The sequence below is a fragment of the Hylaeus anthracinus genome, unplaced genomic scaffold, assembly GCF_026225885.1.
Source record: "Hylaeus anthracinus isolate JK02 unplaced genomic scaffold, UHH_iyHylAnth1.0_haploid 2, whole genome shotgun sequence".
In the NCBI taxonomy this organism is placed as follows: Eukaryota; Metazoa; Arthropoda; class Insecta; order Hymenoptera; family Colletidae; genus Hylaeus; species Hylaeus anthracinus.
In genome coordinates this window covers 3,905,770-3,922,082 of record NW_026534838.1, presented here as the reverse complement: position 1 = coordinate 3,922,082, position 16,313 = coordinate 3,905,770, and the positions used below count along the sequence as shown (strand labels likewise).

General features: G+C 32.7%; 5 protein-coding genes across 9 annotated transcripts in view; 3 read left to right on the top strand and 2 right to left on the bottom strand.

Moving 5' to 3' along the window:
• Nucleotides 1-139: 139 nt before the first annotated feature.
• LOC128892884 (TATA-box-binding protein) lies at nucleotides 140-2,978 on the top strand. Its single transcript, XM_054153517.1, has 5 exons — nucleotides 140-1,040; nucleotides 1,118-1,248; nucleotides 1,308-1,551; nucleotides 1,626-1,824; nucleotides 1,914-2,978. The coding sequence occupies exons 1-5, from the start codon at nucleotides 762-764 to the stop codon at nucleotides 1,988-1,990; spliced, it is 930 nt and encodes a 309-aa protein (XP_054009492.1). The 5' UTR covers nucleotides 140-761; the 3' UTR covers nucleotides 1,991-2,978.
• On the bottom strand, nucleotides 2,939-4,325 carry LOC128892889 (exosome complex component MTR3). 2 transcript variants are annotated; one of them, XM_054153523.1, is made up of 4 exons: nucleotides 3,942-4,306; nucleotides 3,610-3,863; nucleotides 3,353-3,499; nucleotides 2,939-3,284 (listed from the first exon to the last, which is right to left on the bottom strand). In XM_054153523.1, the coding sequence occupies exons 1-4, from the start codon at nucleotides 4,087-4,089 to the stop codon at nucleotides 3,012-3,014; spliced, it is 822 nt and encodes a 273-aa protein (XP_054009498.1). In that variant the 5' UTR covers nucleotides 4,090-4,306; the 3' UTR covers nucleotides 2,939-3,011. The 2 variants fall into 2 exon arrangements, with proteins under 2 accessions (XP_054009498.1, XP_054009499.1); XM_054153524.1 differs by lacking the exon at nucleotides 3,353-3,499 and having other exon boundaries at nucleotides 3,942-4,325.
• A 452-nt stretch (nucleotides 4,326-4,777) lies between these two features.
• LOC128892871 (mucin-2-like) lies at nucleotides 4,778-11,500 on the top strand. The gene is made up of 5 exons (XM_054153484.1): nucleotides 4,778-5,366; nucleotides 5,595-5,716; nucleotides 5,801-5,953; nucleotides 6,020-6,378; nucleotides 6,462-11,500. Exons 2-5 carry the CDS (start codon nucleotides 5,596-5,598, stop codon nucleotides 10,002-10,004), a joined length of 4,176 nt encoding a protein of 1,391 aa, XP_054009459.1. The 5' UTR covers nucleotides 4,778-5,366; nucleotide 5,595; the 3' UTR covers nucleotides 10,005-11,500.
• Nucleotides 11,501-11,748: 248 nt separating this feature from the next.
• LOC128892895 (COMM domain-containing protein 3-like) lies at nucleotides 11,749-12,937 on the bottom strand. The gene is made up of 4 exons (XM_054153532.1): nucleotides 12,640-12,937; nucleotides 12,390-12,564; nucleotides 12,039-12,310; nucleotides 11,749-11,966 (listed from the first exon to the last, which is right to left on the bottom strand). Exons 2-4 carry the CDS (start codon nucleotides 12,520-12,522, stop codon nucleotides 11,796-11,798), a joined length of 576 nt encoding a protein of 191 aa, XP_054009507.1. The 5' UTR covers nucleotides 12,523-12,564; nucleotides 12,640-12,937; the 3' UTR covers nucleotides 11,749-11,795.
• A 1,180-nt stretch (nucleotides 12,938-14,117) lies between these two features.
• LOC128892872 (uncharacterized) overlaps nucleotides 14,118-16,313 on the top strand; it is an 8,087-nt gene continuing 5,891 nt past the window's right edge. The window contains exons 1-4 of one of the 4 annotated variants that reach the window (XM_054153487.1): nucleotides 14,118-14,858; nucleotides 15,016-15,551; nucleotides 15,682-15,769; nucleotides 15,925-16,141. In XM_054153487.1, coding sequence (XP_054009462.1) covers nucleotides 15,709-15,769; nucleotides 15,925-16,141 — 278 coding nt within the window. In that variant the 5' untranslated portion in view covers nucleotides 14,118-14,858; nucleotides 15,016-15,551; nucleotides 15,682-15,708. Of the gene's footprint in view, nucleotides 15,552-15,681; nucleotides 15,770-15,924; nucleotides 16,142-16,313 lie in introns of all 4 variants that reach the window. The other 3 variants (XM_054153486.1, XM_054153488.1, XM_054153485.1) reach the window with 3 other exon arrangements.

Below are 16,313 nucleotides of genomic sequence, written 5' to 3'. Positions count from 1 at the left end.
TAAAATGATGTAAAATTTAATAATATACAGTAAAGTATAGATATTTATTCGCAGAATACAATGAGAAATATTTATCATATAATATATTTCTACTGGATTAATAACATTGTATTATTTTATAGCTATTAATAATATAGGTAAATCGCATGTATATGATATAATCAGATGCAATGTCATATTATCTGCGTATCTGTGTTGCGCACAATTACGCATTGTGATTAATGAAAGATCTAATTATGTCAAATTTTCCCGCCAATGGATTGAATGAGGAATCAAGGAACTTTTATCATCTATGAGAAAGTCACTAGCTATAGTAACTTTTGTTTTAGAGGTTAAGTCCATCGACGTTATAACTATGGCGTAAATTCGAACTGTATAAACGCAGTATACGACGAATTAGAAACAGCAAGACTTGTAAACAAACGAGTGGAAAATAGTAAATGAAAAATAATTAGAAAAGTTAAAATATTTTAAACATTTATAGATTTGTTTTCACTTGCAAAGTGCATATCTAACATTTTTCAATACATAGTTGTTGAAATAACAATTTAGATGTTTTTGTTTCATATAGAACATAACCTATAAATGTTACTGGTACAACGTCTTTTGAAAAATATGGACAATAATCAAATTATACAACGATACAAATCTACACTTTCTGAAAGATCGTTTGATTGATTACTAATTAACCTACAAGTTATTTGTGTTAAAGACATTTATATGTATTGAGTGCCTTGTAAAAGAAAAAGAAACAAATAAAAATGGATCAAATGTTACCGAGTCCTGGGTTTAGCATACCCAGTATAGGAACTCCTTTGCATCAACCAGAAGAGGATCAACAAATTTTACCCAATGCATTGCAACAGCAGCAACAACAACAACAACAACAGCAACAATATCAATTACAGCAACTACACGCTATGAGTCCAAATATGCAAAGTGGAATGCTTATGATCGGAACAGCACAAAAGACTATGCATGCTTATGCAACAGCACCTACTTTTGCAACACCGCAAAGTCTCATGCAACCACAAACTCCTGTATGATTAAATAATACATTGAATTTGCCTTTGTTTATATTTGTTATTATCTTAGGCAAGAATAATTTTGTTTACAGCAAAATATGATGTCTCCATTAGTTCAAAATAATAATCACATAGCACCTTCATCGATAGGACCATCTACTCCTGGTCCTATGACACCTATGACACCAGCTTCTGCAGATCCAGGAATTTTACCACAGCTTCAGTAAGTAAGATTTAATTTAGAAAAAGAAAATAACAAACAAGTATCCATTAATGTTGCAGAAATATTGTCTCTACAGTCAATTTAAATTGCAAGTTAGATTTAAAAAAAATAGCTCTCCATGCAAGGAATGCAGAATACAATCCAAAACGGTTTGCAGCAGTAATTATGAGGATACGTGAGCCAAGAACTACTGCTCTAATATTTAGTAGTGGTAAAATGGTTTGTACTGGAGCAAAGAGCGAAGAGGACTCTCGATTGGCTGCACGAAAGTATGCCAGAATTATTCAAAAACTTGGCTTTCCTGTTAGTATACATTTTATCATTCTTTTGAATCAGTTATAATTTATTATTAATAATTTAATTTATTTTGAATAAAGGCAAAGTTCCTGGACTTCAAAATACAAAACATGGTAGGCAGCTGTGATGTAAAATTTCCAATTAGACTGGAGGGTTTGGTGCTTACTCATGGACAATTCTCTTCATATGAGCCAGAACTTTTTCCTGGATTAATATATCGTATGGTTAAACCTAGAATCGTCTTACTTATATTTGTTTCTGGAAAAGTAGTATTAACAGGTCAGTATTTATTATTCATACATTAATTAAAATTCATATATTTATAGTTCATTTAATAAGTTAATTACTATCAATTACTATTTAAATAGGAGCAAAAGTTCGACAGGAGATTTATGAAGCATTTGATAATATCTACCCAATTTTAAAGAGCTTTAAAAAACAGTGATTTCATTTTTCATTACTAGAACAATTTCATTGTCTAAAACTAAGATAATGACTTTGTTATTTAATAATCATTATCCGCTCAAATTGAGGGAATCTCCCTTAGAGCCAGAGAAGCATGATGGACGACATGGTCGAGAAATATAGAGGTATCTCGATGAACCAACAATACCTCTTGTATAAATACCACTTTCAGTTGAACAAGATGTTAATGATTTACGTTGTACACATTGTACGTACTTGTCTAAACTCGAATAGAGATCATTTAATGAAGCAGTACTGTATTAAATTGTTTAAAATACGTTTTTCAAAATTAGCTTATGTATGCTTTTTGTGGGACGAACTGGAAAGATATTTTTTAAACAGACCATATCAAAAGAGTGTATTTTATCTATTAAGATGTAGTCATCGATCTAGAGGATATCCTTAATTTATATATTTGTATAATTTATACAATACTAGCATAGAAGGAATTCTGTTTTATTTGTCGCGTTGGGACGCAATCTATGTCTTCTTTCCATTAAACAAGAACTGTTTATTCACATATATACAATCAACGAAAATAAAAGAAAAAGAATTAATTTAGTTTTAACGTGGTAGAATAACGTACTTATGTATGTCTATCCAAATTAGTGATTTTCAAAGTTTTTGAACGGCACTCTTAAAAAAAACTTTTTCTACTTAATTCATGCATTCGAAGTGATACATGGAAAATATACTTCAACATTTGTTGAACTTTAATGATCATTGAATAAAAAAAAAATATTTAAGTTTTTCAAATCAAAGAATAAAATTTTGTTTTACATGTCATGTAAGGGTGTCGCATTCATAATTTTGGAAAACACTGATCTACTTCCTTGAAAAGTCAAATTTTGTAAAGGCTAGATGGCATCTTAAAAGTTGTAAATAAAGTAGCCATTATAAGGAGGAGGATTATATAAAATTTTACAAATTTTATATCGTAAAAATATATATTTAATTGCATTAAGAAACTGTTTGTTGATTCAAATGATTACTGTTTTAATTCAGTTATGTAATTTCATAATAGTTTTAACTAAACATTGCTGAAGCACAGGACAAATTTCTTTATTAGTTGTTGTTAAAAGTTCTGTTGCATGTATAACAGAGTTTGTATCGATACTCCCAATTAAAAATACTTCTGAAATTTGACCATGTTGTGGAAGGCTAGCAAGTGTAATTATTCCATGGTTAAAATCATCTTGTTGCTCTGGTAGCGTGTTGCATATTTCCTCTTCTAAATCTGTTGGATCCACTAGAAACTGTTTATCATAAAGACCCTACAATTATATCAAATTTTGATTAAAGCAAAATATTTTCAACCTTAGTTTATTAATGATGTACATACTATGGTAGAAGCTGTAACTAAACCAAACATTGGAACACCTGCATTAGCTAAGGCAACACTAGCAGCCATGATTGCAGCAGCTAGAGAAGATCCAGCATTGTCTAAGACCATTGCATATACATCTACTTGAAAATTTGGAAATTCATGCTGGAAAAAAATATAAGCAGCACTATTTTTAATAGTTCTCATATTTTAGTTGGTATATTAGTTACTTTGCGTATATACAAATACATATACTCATAGACTTATATATTTACCAAACAAACTGCTGGTTCTAATGCTCTTTGCAACATTAAACTATATTGTTTTTCTTCTGCATTTTGTTGATGAATTTTTCGCTTCCAACAGGAAAAAGAAGCGAATTTAAACTCGCAATAAATTTCACCTTGCATACAATAACCATTTTTGTTTGGTACTTCTCTAGGATCGAACACTGAACAAACTACTTTCGTAGTTCCCATTTCTATATATGCAGAGCCTTTGGCTTGACTAACTACACCCGTCTTTAAAACTGCAAGTGTAAAATACAAATAGTTGTTTTTGCTATAGAAATGTTGCTATAGAAAGCTTGTAACATCTAAAATCTTACATATTTTTCTCATTTCATTCATGGCACGTTTATCCTTTCTTTTAGTGAAATCGTGTTTTATTTTAACATCTTTGTTGTCGGTATCAGAGTAAATCTGATAAGGGACAGATACATCCGGACCGTTGATACGTTTATGATCGACCGGCATTTCAACTAAAGTATAATTATTATATAAACAAAGGCATTTATATTATTATAAACATTTATAGAAATAAATCAACATAAGAGCCAGAAGTTGCAAGCTCAGGTAGCAGGGGTTGAGTGAGGTTAAGATCACTGAACTAATGACCCTTTTGGCCCTAACCACTGATTTTTATATTATATTTATTATATCTACATATACGATTATATCATAGAATATATTTATACAGTAAAGAAGTGAAATGCGATATTATTGAAACGTCCGGTTGGGGCGTTTTCATGTAGCAGCCGTTTTGTCTCATAGGTTTATTTGGTATAATTGGTGACTTTAAAAAAATAAAGACATCAGGTATCATTATTCATCAATCGAACAATAATCAACGCATGATCTCTTTTCGATTGGTCTTGTTTCATAGTTCGTCTTTTGTATATTTAAGAAAATGAACGCTTGCGAGAATCAAGGACCTCTATCGGATGTGGAGCAATCTATCAGCAAATCTACATCTCGCTATAAAAAATAATTAATTTTCGTCATTTTATTTAATTTTTATTACTGCACTTTATAATGCTGATATTTTAATCCAGTACGAATCGAGAATGTTGAGAATGATAAGGATATGATAAGGGTGCTCGCGAGCTCCAGCCCCAGCTCCTTATTCATGGTGACATAAAAAAAGCATTGCTTGCAACGTCTATTCTATATATAGTCCGTGGTAGTACATAAAATTTACAATAACAGTGTCATCTCTGAATTTAACAAAGTAGTTAACAATAAGAAGTGATATCGATGAACGATGTCGCTAAATCTCTCCGGAACTAACAATCTTTAATAATTCCATCTCGAAAAATATTTCCCCTAGCAAATAAAATATCTCATTACTTCCTATATTTTAAACAATCACCTTGTTTCCCAGCATATTTTTCATAAGATAGAGCTAAAGAGAGAGTTCGAAATGAAACCCATGTTTTTGGAAACGTCATTGAGATGATTGTTTATCCACCATTTTGTTTTGCTGTCGTCCTCACAGTTTTTCTTGGCACCGTGGCCTATTTTACAATGAAGTAAATTGATTCTAATTTGGAAAAATCATCGAATCCGACAATATTCTGTGCCTGGAGAAGAAATTGTTCGCGACGGATTTGAGTCAGTTTCACTTTTTTAACAAATGTTCTCATTATGAAGATTCGTGAAATCTCTCCTAGAGTTCCGACCCAACTTTCCTGACTTTTTTGATCAAATGGCGATTACTAGATAAAACGAACCGTTTTTACGTCATTTATCACGTAAGTTTGCTATTTCAGTCACGATCATGACATTCAACTTATTTTAGAGTGATATTCTCAACAAAAACAATCGTAACTATTCGAAAGTAGCGTTTTATTTTAGTCGTGATGACCCTTCAAACACGCAATATTATTCATTTGTCATGTTATTACGAATTATGCAGTGATTGTTGTTATGATTAAATGTTAAGCATACTGTTGTACAAACTATTCATATTCTTATTATAGAATGTCGGGTCAGAGTGGAGGGCATCGTCTAAGGTTGTCCAAACTCAACGACCAGCTGACGTGTAAATTGTGTGGTGGATATTTTATTGATGCCACTACTATTATTGAGTGTTTACATTCGTGTACGTGTATTTTTTCATTGCTTCTTTAATCCTTTTGTTTGTGGTGAATAATTTAATTTGAACACAATTAATGTTGTGCTACAGTTTGCAGGAGCTGTATCGTGAAATATCTGGAGAACAATAAGTATTGTCCAATATGCGAGGTACAAGTGCATAAAAGTAAACCGTTACTCAACATTCGTCCAGACTACACTTTGCAGGACATTGTGTATAAGCTGGTACCTGGATGTTACCAAAGTAAGTCCTATAATTATCAAGAAAATCATATAATATAAATAATTAATTAATTATTTTATACTTTAGATGAGATGCGATGTAGGAGAGAATTTTATTCCAAACATCCGGAAGCATATACTCAAACAACATCTCCAGAAGCAAGAGGAGAACCGATTGAATCGCATATATATTCACCGGATGAATCTCTCAGTTTATCATTGGAATATTTTAGACCATCCAGAGATGTCAAGGAAATTGCTGTGAAACCTTTTTTAAAGAGGTATCTTCGTTGCCCTGCAGCAGTGACAATTTTTCATCTACAAAAGCTTATACGAGCTAAGTATGGATTAACCGATGCACACAGGGTAGATGTAATGTATAAAGAAGAACCATTGTGCAGTAATTATACATTAATGGATGTGATGTACATTTATCATTGGAGGCGGGTAAATATTAGGAATCCGTATACAGATTTAATTCAAAAATTAAAAATGTTAATTTTACAAGTGTTTTACCTTATTTGTTTCAGAAAGTGCCATTGCATTTAAGTTACAGGATATTTGAATCTTCCGCTAAAAGAATAAAGCTTTCGGAAGACAATGTCAATTATAAAACATCCTTATTTTATGCTGGAATCGACCCTATTGAATCAAAAGAAGAAGAACCGATAAAGAGGGAATGGAAGGAGGTGCAATTGAAAATTTCTGAAACTGGTATAATGAGTATTACGGATATAACGGATCAAGAATTTAAGAAAAATGCCAGAGTTCAAGACTCTGTGACAAGTGTTGAAACAATAAATTCATCGATAGTTAAGGGAAGTACTAGTGAAAATAATGCATCTGAGATTATTACAAAAAATGATCACTCTTTAAATAGACAAATCGTTGATGATTGTAATATTTCTTCTAAATTAAGCGAATTTGACGATAAGAAAAATTCCAATTCAATGGAAACTAAAAAAACTCCCGCGAAGGAAGCTGAAAATATTGTGATGTGTAAAAGCGAAGAAGAAACAAAAGATAAATTAGATAATAATAATGTTGCAGATAAAGTAACTTTACATACTAATGTGCAATTTCGGGAAACGACACAAAGTGTAGTCGAGCCTGAAGTCAGAGGCAATGTCATCGATGACAAAGATAAAAAAGAGTCGTTAAAAAATAATAATAGCATTATTATTAAAGAAAAGAATGGAGAATCTCTTAAACAGTACCGAAAAAATGAAGTGAAACTTGTAAATATGGGATCAAAGATTAATGCTTTAAGCGTAAAGTTACAATTTCAACCAAAAATTGGACAAACCAACGCTAGTAATGCTTCATCTAAGAAAATTATGAAGGAGAAAAAGATTATGCCACAACCATCTAAAAAAATAGATACAAAAACAATTCAAACTTCGAAATCTATGGACCCAAAAAGCTCTTTTGATACTTCAAAAACACAGGCGATGTCGAATAATTGCGGAATTACTGGAAGTAAATCATCGGTTCCCTCCTCTACGAAAACAATGTCGCAAAAGCCAACACCTGAGTCTGGGGAAACTCCAGAACCCGTTGCCTCAACTCGCGTAACCACTGCTATTAGTAGCAAGCCAAAAGAAACAAAATTAAATGTAAAAAATGTGCAATCAATTGGTCAGCATCAATCGTCCCTTCAAGAACAAAGTACATCAGAAAAGGAAACACATTCATCGGATCAAACATCTGTAGAAATAACGCAAGGTATGGAGCAAACAAATACAACTCTTCAAAAATCACCATATACACAAATCGAATCGTTGACAAATAAAAATACTTCATCTCTCGATTTTACCGCAACTGTTGGTAACGGAGTTAACTCTATTTCCACGTCAACAAGTCAGACTACATCTACGTTTCCATATACGGTTCAGGATTTAGTGAGTAGCACAATGTTAAAGAATTCTCTCAAAAGTCTGGCGACATCAACAGTTCAGAAATTATCCGCCACTACAGTTTCGGAAAACACAGTAACCATGCCCACAGTAACAGAAAATCCTACAGCACTTATTATGCCTTCCATGAGCATTTCTTCTTCTTTGAAGAACAGTTATGTAAATTCAGGACTGAACACTTCTAGAGAGTCGCAGCTAAAACCAAACTTGGAGGTAACCGCTGCATATTCCGTGCCTCCCTGTCCGGATGCTATTCCGATTTCTTTAATGAAACCAACGATTCGCAAGAACGAATTAATCACAAAAGGTTCAAATTTAAATGACATTTGTGCTAAAATCGGGGCTTCTGGCTCGAAAATTAACGATATTTGTGCTAAAATCGGAGAAAATTCTAAAGAAAAAAATAAAACGGAAGCAAGAAGTAAATGCGACATTCCAGACTTGTTGAAAATTGGAAGAAAATGTAACTCGTCATCGATTGCTATCGATTCTGTTAATAAACAACAGCATCCGAATATTTCAAATGTTTCCGTTTATGCTTCTAGTAGCAGTGTAATTGCAACAGAAAGTAAAAATGTTTACTCGAACGTAAAGGATAGTCTTCGAGCCACATCGCTGATATCTACGTCTCCAACAGCAACATCGCATTCAATACAAAAGGTTCCTTCTTCTGTCTCTAAAAAACAGAGCCAAGCAGTAGGCTACAAGACTCTTCGCGATCCTCCAAGATGTTGGAATCCTACACTTTCCAAGAACAATTACGTAGCGGTAAAAAATCAGACCAAAGAGACGCAAAGCCACTTACATCAAATAGCGCTCTCTGAAAGAAGATCGATTCAGTCTAAGCCAGCTAAGATATTTAAGATGAGAAATATGCCGAGATATTTAGGTAATCCTGCATCTGGAGTGAAACCGCTATATGGAATCGGTAACGAAAGCAAAGAAAAAGAGCAATCAACAATGACATCAACAACGACCACAAACACTTCTACTAATTCGAAGAACGGGAATTTAAGCATGATGAAGATAGATCCTAAAACTTTATCTCCTATTGTGTCTACAATTAATTCACCCATTGTATCGCCACCTCCATATTCTCCTAGTGCGAGAAACTATTCAAATCCCTCATTCTCGAGAGATATTTGTAGAAGTACTGGTTCACCGATATCTCCTAAAAATTCTCCAGTAAATATGCTTTCAACAAGTCCCTTTATACCTTCTCCGACACCCAACATGAATCCCAGATTAATTTATCCTCATTTTCCACCTCCATTTCCAGATACTCCCAGATTTCCAAATCCGTTGATTCGTCCACCGATAGGAATTCCATCTCCCAGTGCCTTTCACAGTAGCTTGCCTCCTTCGATCAATAAATTATACCAGCGGTCAAGTTATATTCCACAAACTACCGGCTTCAATCCAGTTTCCCAACCTCCGACAGTTCAGAGAATACCACCGAGCACTTACTCTACGCCTAAGTCACCTAAAACTACTTCCCTAACAGCAATCTCCCCTACATCTTATGGCTTAACCAAATCCGAGACACAAATTGTTGGAACATCTCTTGAAACCAGTAACATGCATCTTCTAGAGAATGCTCCGCAAGAAGATCTCAGTGTATTTAATTTGTCTAAGACTGGAAATTTTGGTAATACGGAGACTGTTAAACCGCCGACAGAAGTAACTCGAAATTCCAAGTCATCTGGATTTCCTTCCATATCAAACACTGGACAGGGTAACAACACGATAATGACCACGTCTAAAAGCAAGTCAGAAACTTCTCAGTTTGGAGCTGGGTACGATCAGAGCAAAGAACAATCGGAGAAAACGCCTGCAAAATGCGATGAAGTGAATTCTTATAGTCCAAAGGGGCAGAATTCAGAAAAGAACCGATCCGATGAAATCAGTGACAGTGTAAATAAAAGAAAAGAGAAATCCGTCTCTCAGACCAACGGGGGTCTCACCGATGAAAATAACGAAGAAACGCCAGTAGAAAAACAAACGGAACAGCATAAGGAGCAGAATCAAATAAAAATGCCGCAACAAGTACCAGAGAAAGTTGAAAAACAGCAAGAAGAAACCAATCATAACGAGAGCGGAAAGAGCGAAGAACACGGGAAAAGATCTGAAGCTCAAATTAGCAAAACGGAGGCGTAATTTCAGTGTTCAGAAATCATTTGACATGTACATTTTTGTAAAATTCTAAAGCTTTTGTTATTATATCCTATCGTAGATAACATTTTACTGAGCTCTACTTTGTATTTCACACTTTTGACAAGTTTTACGTAATTTACTTGACAAAAGACGAGAGCATATTGTTATTTTAATTGTTACGATTTTCGAATCCCAAAACATTAAACATGTTGAAACGACTTTGTAATTAATGTAACGTTTTGCGATTGGAAATCGTAGCGATTAAAACTGCAATTCATACCCGAGTTTAACGCAAAAGACGGAAGAAACGCGTAAATACATTGGAAGTAATCTGTGACGTAAGAGAACACTAAAAATTCTTTAGGAAAGATCCGTTATTTTGAGTTCGTATAAAGAATTGATGTAGCATTATTTGTTTAATGTCACTTCACTATAATAATTTCACGAGTCTATTAATTTGTAATATTTATAACGAATAATTTTGAAGAAATTCTATTTCAGTTAACCGGATATCAGACCAAAGCCTCGAGAGTTAAATAATCTTATCTTCCAAGTAGATTTAGTTACAAGGGTTTATCTTTATTTGTTGTCGATTGTTTTTGTTTTCGTGGCCTCTTTTTTTATAAAGGAAGCAATTATAGTCCAACAGTAAAATGTCCGAGGCCTTATCACAATAATCGTATATATGAAATAACGTTAAAAGAATCGATCAAAAGAGATCGTTGTTAAAAAATTTACAAAACGAGAAAAAGTATTACACACAGTGATTTCTCTCTTTCCAGCTTAATTAGTTAACATTATCGATGTATTATATCGCACCGAATTATTGAAAGAGCACGCAAGAATAAAAAAAAAAACTCACCTCTGGTTTTGCTAAGTGCCGGAAAGAAAGAAATAGTTAATGTATAGAGAAGTTTTAATATTCGACGATCATTTTTTTCTTTTTTTTTTTTTTAGATACATTTACTTGTACATAATGTATAATGATTGAAAGAAATCTATATCATGTAGTAGATATAAAAAAATGATCGATTATTAATATAATTTAACATGCATATTTTTAGGAAGTAAGAACGGTAATGATAGTATTTTTTGTCTAATACGAGAAAGCAATTTTTAGAGAGATCTGAATGTAGAGCAAAAAACGATGTATTTTTAATAAGTTATTAGTTGTGTGCGCGCGCGAGGCTCTTTTGTATACAAGGTGTACCTGAGTGAGTGAGTGAACGACGAGTGATAAGTGCGTATGTATTATTTCTGTACGGAGAAAATTTCAATATTATTTCAACTGGAACAGTTTGAATGAAGTTTTCGAGATTTTGTTTTATTTATCAAAACGTTGATCGTCGTTTGTTTTCGAATTTATGCAAGTGTTGTGCGTATGTTTGTGTACGCGCGCACATAAACTCCCACATGCGCGCGTGCCGCGTTATCAATACAGTAATACTACGTGAAGTAGGGAATGTTTTAATTATGAAAATATAGTTGATTATACTTTACACAGTCTGTTATTTGTATAAGATTTTACCATTACACACACACACACACACACACACACATATACATACATATACATATATATATGTATGTATGTATACAAAAAACTGAATTTATTACTAAATGATTACCATAATTTTGGTGTAAATGTTAACATACATGTATAAGGTCATAAGTTGTTAACAATGATTTACTTAGACTACATACAATACTTCTATAAAAATACTTGCAATGAAATATTAAAACATCATTCATGTGTAGTACTATATTAAATACATCGATAACTTGAAGGTATAGCTAAACATTAGTTAGTTTCTCTGAGTATCTGATGGCATCTTTAAGCTTAAATATTAATTCCTGCAGCTGCTGTATTGTACATGAGAATGTTACATGATTTATTGTTTCATGTTTTTTAGTGATAAGTCGCACGTGATAAAGAGGAATACCCAGCAAATTGCATGTGTCCAACTAAAAATCATTTTCATATGAATAAAGCGTCAGTGGATAAAACATTCGGTGTTGTATTCACCGATCGATTACCTTGACGCGATAATCTAAATGCCAATCTACATCGACGATATGCGGTGGGTTATTGCCGATCAACTCCAACCGAGACTGTATTGTTTTCTTGTTATTAATGTATGCTTCACATAATTTCTTTTTCCTTTCTTCGTCGACATGTGCTTGGTATAGGAAATTTCTTAACTTTTCTTCATCGAAATCATGACGGGCTGCTTCTACGAACAAGCATAGCATGTCAGCAAAAATCTTCTTCGCTAACACTGGCTTTGAATCCGTTGCTTTGGTGATGCCTACAATTTTACCGGTATAAATAATCTTGCAATGTTCAAAGTACTTTATGTTAAACAACTATAGCCAGAGAATACTCACATTTTGCTTGAGCAGGATTTTCACATATCTGAGAGACAGCTGTGTCTAAAATTTGTAGAAAATTATCTTCAGGTATATGACTAGTGTGTAAAACATTAGTTAGACCTTCAATGGTATCTTTTGACAACTCCATTATTATATTCCTCGACACTTTGAAGATAACATTAAAATTTTGCTAAAAGAAAGTTTGTTTTAAGCAATGCTGTAACATATATTAAACAAAATTGTCTTATCAGTTCACAAAAATTACATAAATTCTGTAATATTGAACACAAGAAAACAGAGGTTATCTTTGGAGAGCAGCAATGTACATTTTTTAATTTCCTTAATTTTTTAAAAGATGTTTGTTTTTGTAATGCATTCGGTATTTAACAAACTTTGGTGACAGCTGAAATGGTACAAAAACAGTCTGTCACGTCAATTTAGGTTACTGACTGCATCAGATATGAAGAAAGTGACATGTGGCGCTGTCACAAACACACGTACACATTCATGTTAAAAAATATAATACATTCGGATGTGTAATATTTTTTCTTTTATAAATATAATAGTTTATACCTTCGCACCTGTGTTTCTTTCGTCTCTTTAATATATTATGTAATTTAAATAAATGATTAATATTACAATAATATTTGTTATTCAGATATTCAATCGTTTCGACTTTCGATCATTTAGAAATCTTGTTTTAGGTATTACGTTTACACCGAAATAAAAAAAAGTTGATAATTACTTATCTTTTTATTTTCAATAAAATTGTAACTAATTCATTCAAAATCTCAAATATTTTGTTACAGAGAAATTAACCGGTAAATAAAATTATAAAAACTTTTATTTTGAATAAATAATTAATATAACAATAATATTTGTTATTTAGATATTTAATCTTTTCATTTTCGAGCAAATTGTAACTAATGCATTCAAAATGTCAAATATATTTTTACAGAGAAATTAACTGGTAAATGAAATTATAAACATTTTTATTTTGTATAAATAGTTAATATAACAATAATATTTTTTATTTAGATATTCAATCTTTTCATTTTCGAGCAAATTGTAACTAATGCATTCAAAATGTCAAATATTTTGTTACAGAGAAATTAACCGGTAAGTAAAATTATAAACATTTTTATTTTGAAAATAGCCAAAGTCCATTTATAGCTATCGAACATCGTTATTTTTTAAACAATGTGTATTATATCACTAATATTAGTATATTACAGACCCTTAGAATAAAAAAAAAAAAAGAAACACGAAAATATTATACCACCGTGACATCAGTTACCAATATTTTTGTGTCTCTTTTTTCTTTTTATTGTAAGGCTGTGTAATATACTAATCTTAGTGATATAATATACATTGTTTAAAAAATAACGATGTTCGATAGCTATAAATGGACTTTAGCTATTATCAAAATAAAAATGTTTATAATTTTACTTACCGGTTAATTTCTCTGTAACAAAATATTTGACATTTTGAATGCATTAGTTACAATTTTCTTGATAATGAATAGATTGAATATCTAAATAACAAATATTATTGTTATATTAATTATTTATTCGAAATAAAAGTTTTTATAATTTTGTTTACCGGTTAATTTCTCTGTAACAAAATATTTGAGATTTTTCAATGTATCAGTTACAATTTTCTTGAAAATAAGAAGATAATTATAATTATCAACTTTTTTTTATTTCGGTGTAAACGTAATACCTAAAACAAGATTTCTAAAGTTTAATAAATAACGTGTTCGATAGCTGTAAACGGACCTTCTCATTTTATATAAATATTTCTAAATTTATTAAAACGCAAATATGTAATTTGTGGTCGCTAATAACCGTGATCATTAAAAAAAGAAGAGAAGAAAGAAAAGGAGTATGTGAATTGTTGTCGCGGTTGTGTGAAACGCGAGAAACAACGACCCTTTAAAATAAAACAAAAACGGGGAGAAAAGAGGCACTCCTGTGGAGGAGCAAAATGCAGGTCGATATAATCCCTCCATTGATTAAAGTCGATGTTTTGTCAGAATTCTCTACCCCAAAGGACAACGCTCGTAGTGGGGTGGCCGACGAATAAGGGTAAGGGAGAGAATTCTGGCCGTCGACCCCGCTTTAGTTGCCTTATGAACCGCGCGTGAGTCGTTCGCGTTTCACCCCAACATCTCGACCATAATTCACGATATTTTTCTTCTCGTTAAACGCGTAATTCAACAGTCTATTCTATCGTTAAATCCGTCGTGTACCATCGTGTGATTTTTTAAAAACGAAAGGTGCAACAAATTAGTTGCCTTATGAACCGCGTGTGAGTCGTTCGCGTTTCACCCCAACATCCCGACCATAATTCACGATATTTTTCTTCTCGTTAAACGCGTGATTCAACAGTCTATTTTATTATTAAATCCGTCGTGTACCATCGCGTACCATCGTGTGATTTTTTAAGAATGAAAGGTGCAACAAATTCGTCGGAGAGATTTCGGTAGACCGGCAGTTGTTGAATGCGTTTGATGGTCTTCAATCGATTTTTCCGCTCGCAAATTTTCCATCGAAATTATAATATTCGCCATGTCGTGGCAGTGTTGGATTTCCTATTTTACGAAATGTAATGTTTTTCAGATATCGTCTTTTTATTTCAGACTCGTATCTCGGCTGTATGTATTTAAATAACACGTGACGTATATTTTTTAATATTGTACTTCGTTGTACTTACTTTATTTAATTTTTTATAGTGATCATTGGTTCGTCAACAATTTTGTCGGTTTGATAGTATTTCTTCGTCAAAGATTAAATTTTTAAACGACGAGCATACGTTTTTACAGTTCATCTTACGTTATTTCGCTCAACGTTTTAGTTTCATTCGTATAAATGCAATTCTCGCCGGTTAATTTTTAGCTCGGAAAATGAATTAGAAAGAAGTTGTATAGCTGCAGTGTCCATTCCATGAATCGTGAGATCGAATTACACCGGAGGACGTGAGACACTTTTGAATCGTGAAAATGAAAAAGTATCGGAGGAACAAGGAGTGAAAGTTTACGCGTGTTAAACATCCTTGGATATCGATTCGCGTAAATTGCTGTGGCGCGTTCACGAACAGTGCATTTATGTTTTCTCCCTCTGCGAGCCGGGAAAAATTCTCGAAGAAAATGCTTGCGTCGAAATAAACGAGAAAATCGTACGTCTATAAATTTACGGTAAAAATCGCGCGTTAAAAGCTGGAATAGCAGATACTAAAAATAATATCGAGAAATAGATTTCCGTCGGTTTCTCGATTTATTCAAATATTGTATGTATAATTTGCACAGGAATGAAACACGGATGACCAGCTGGATATGAATTTGAAATCTAAATGGCTCTTCCTTGGAACACTAATTACTATCCTCCTTGAATACGGTAAACCTTTATAAATTATTTATAGAGATTGTCCAGTTTGAAATTGTTAACGGGTTGGAAAGAAATAAACAGTCAACGCCATCTAGTTTATAATTTTGTGATATAACGCGCGTTGGATAATTACAAGGGATTAATTAATAAAATTTGGAGTTTAGGTTTCGCCAAATCGATTATGAAAGAGGAAGACGAGCTTGGTGTGTTGAACATCGATTCACCCTCTTCTCACGTCGCTCTTTCCGGAGATCTTACGGTGCTTCTCGTGAAATCGGATTCAACTTTAAAGGAAGCAAATCGTACAGATAAATTACTAAAGGAGAATGGTAATGATCCTGAGCGGATAGAAAATGTCTCTAACGAGTTGCCTCTATTGCGGTGAGCCAGTTATTATGAATTAGGTTGTTCGGAAAGTAATTTCGTATTTTGTCCACCGGATTACTCTTACTTTTAATCATCGACTTTTGCTCTAAACTGCGTCAATAATAATATAATATAATATGTAACATAATATTCATAACATTATATGACATAAAATATTCAATTCAAT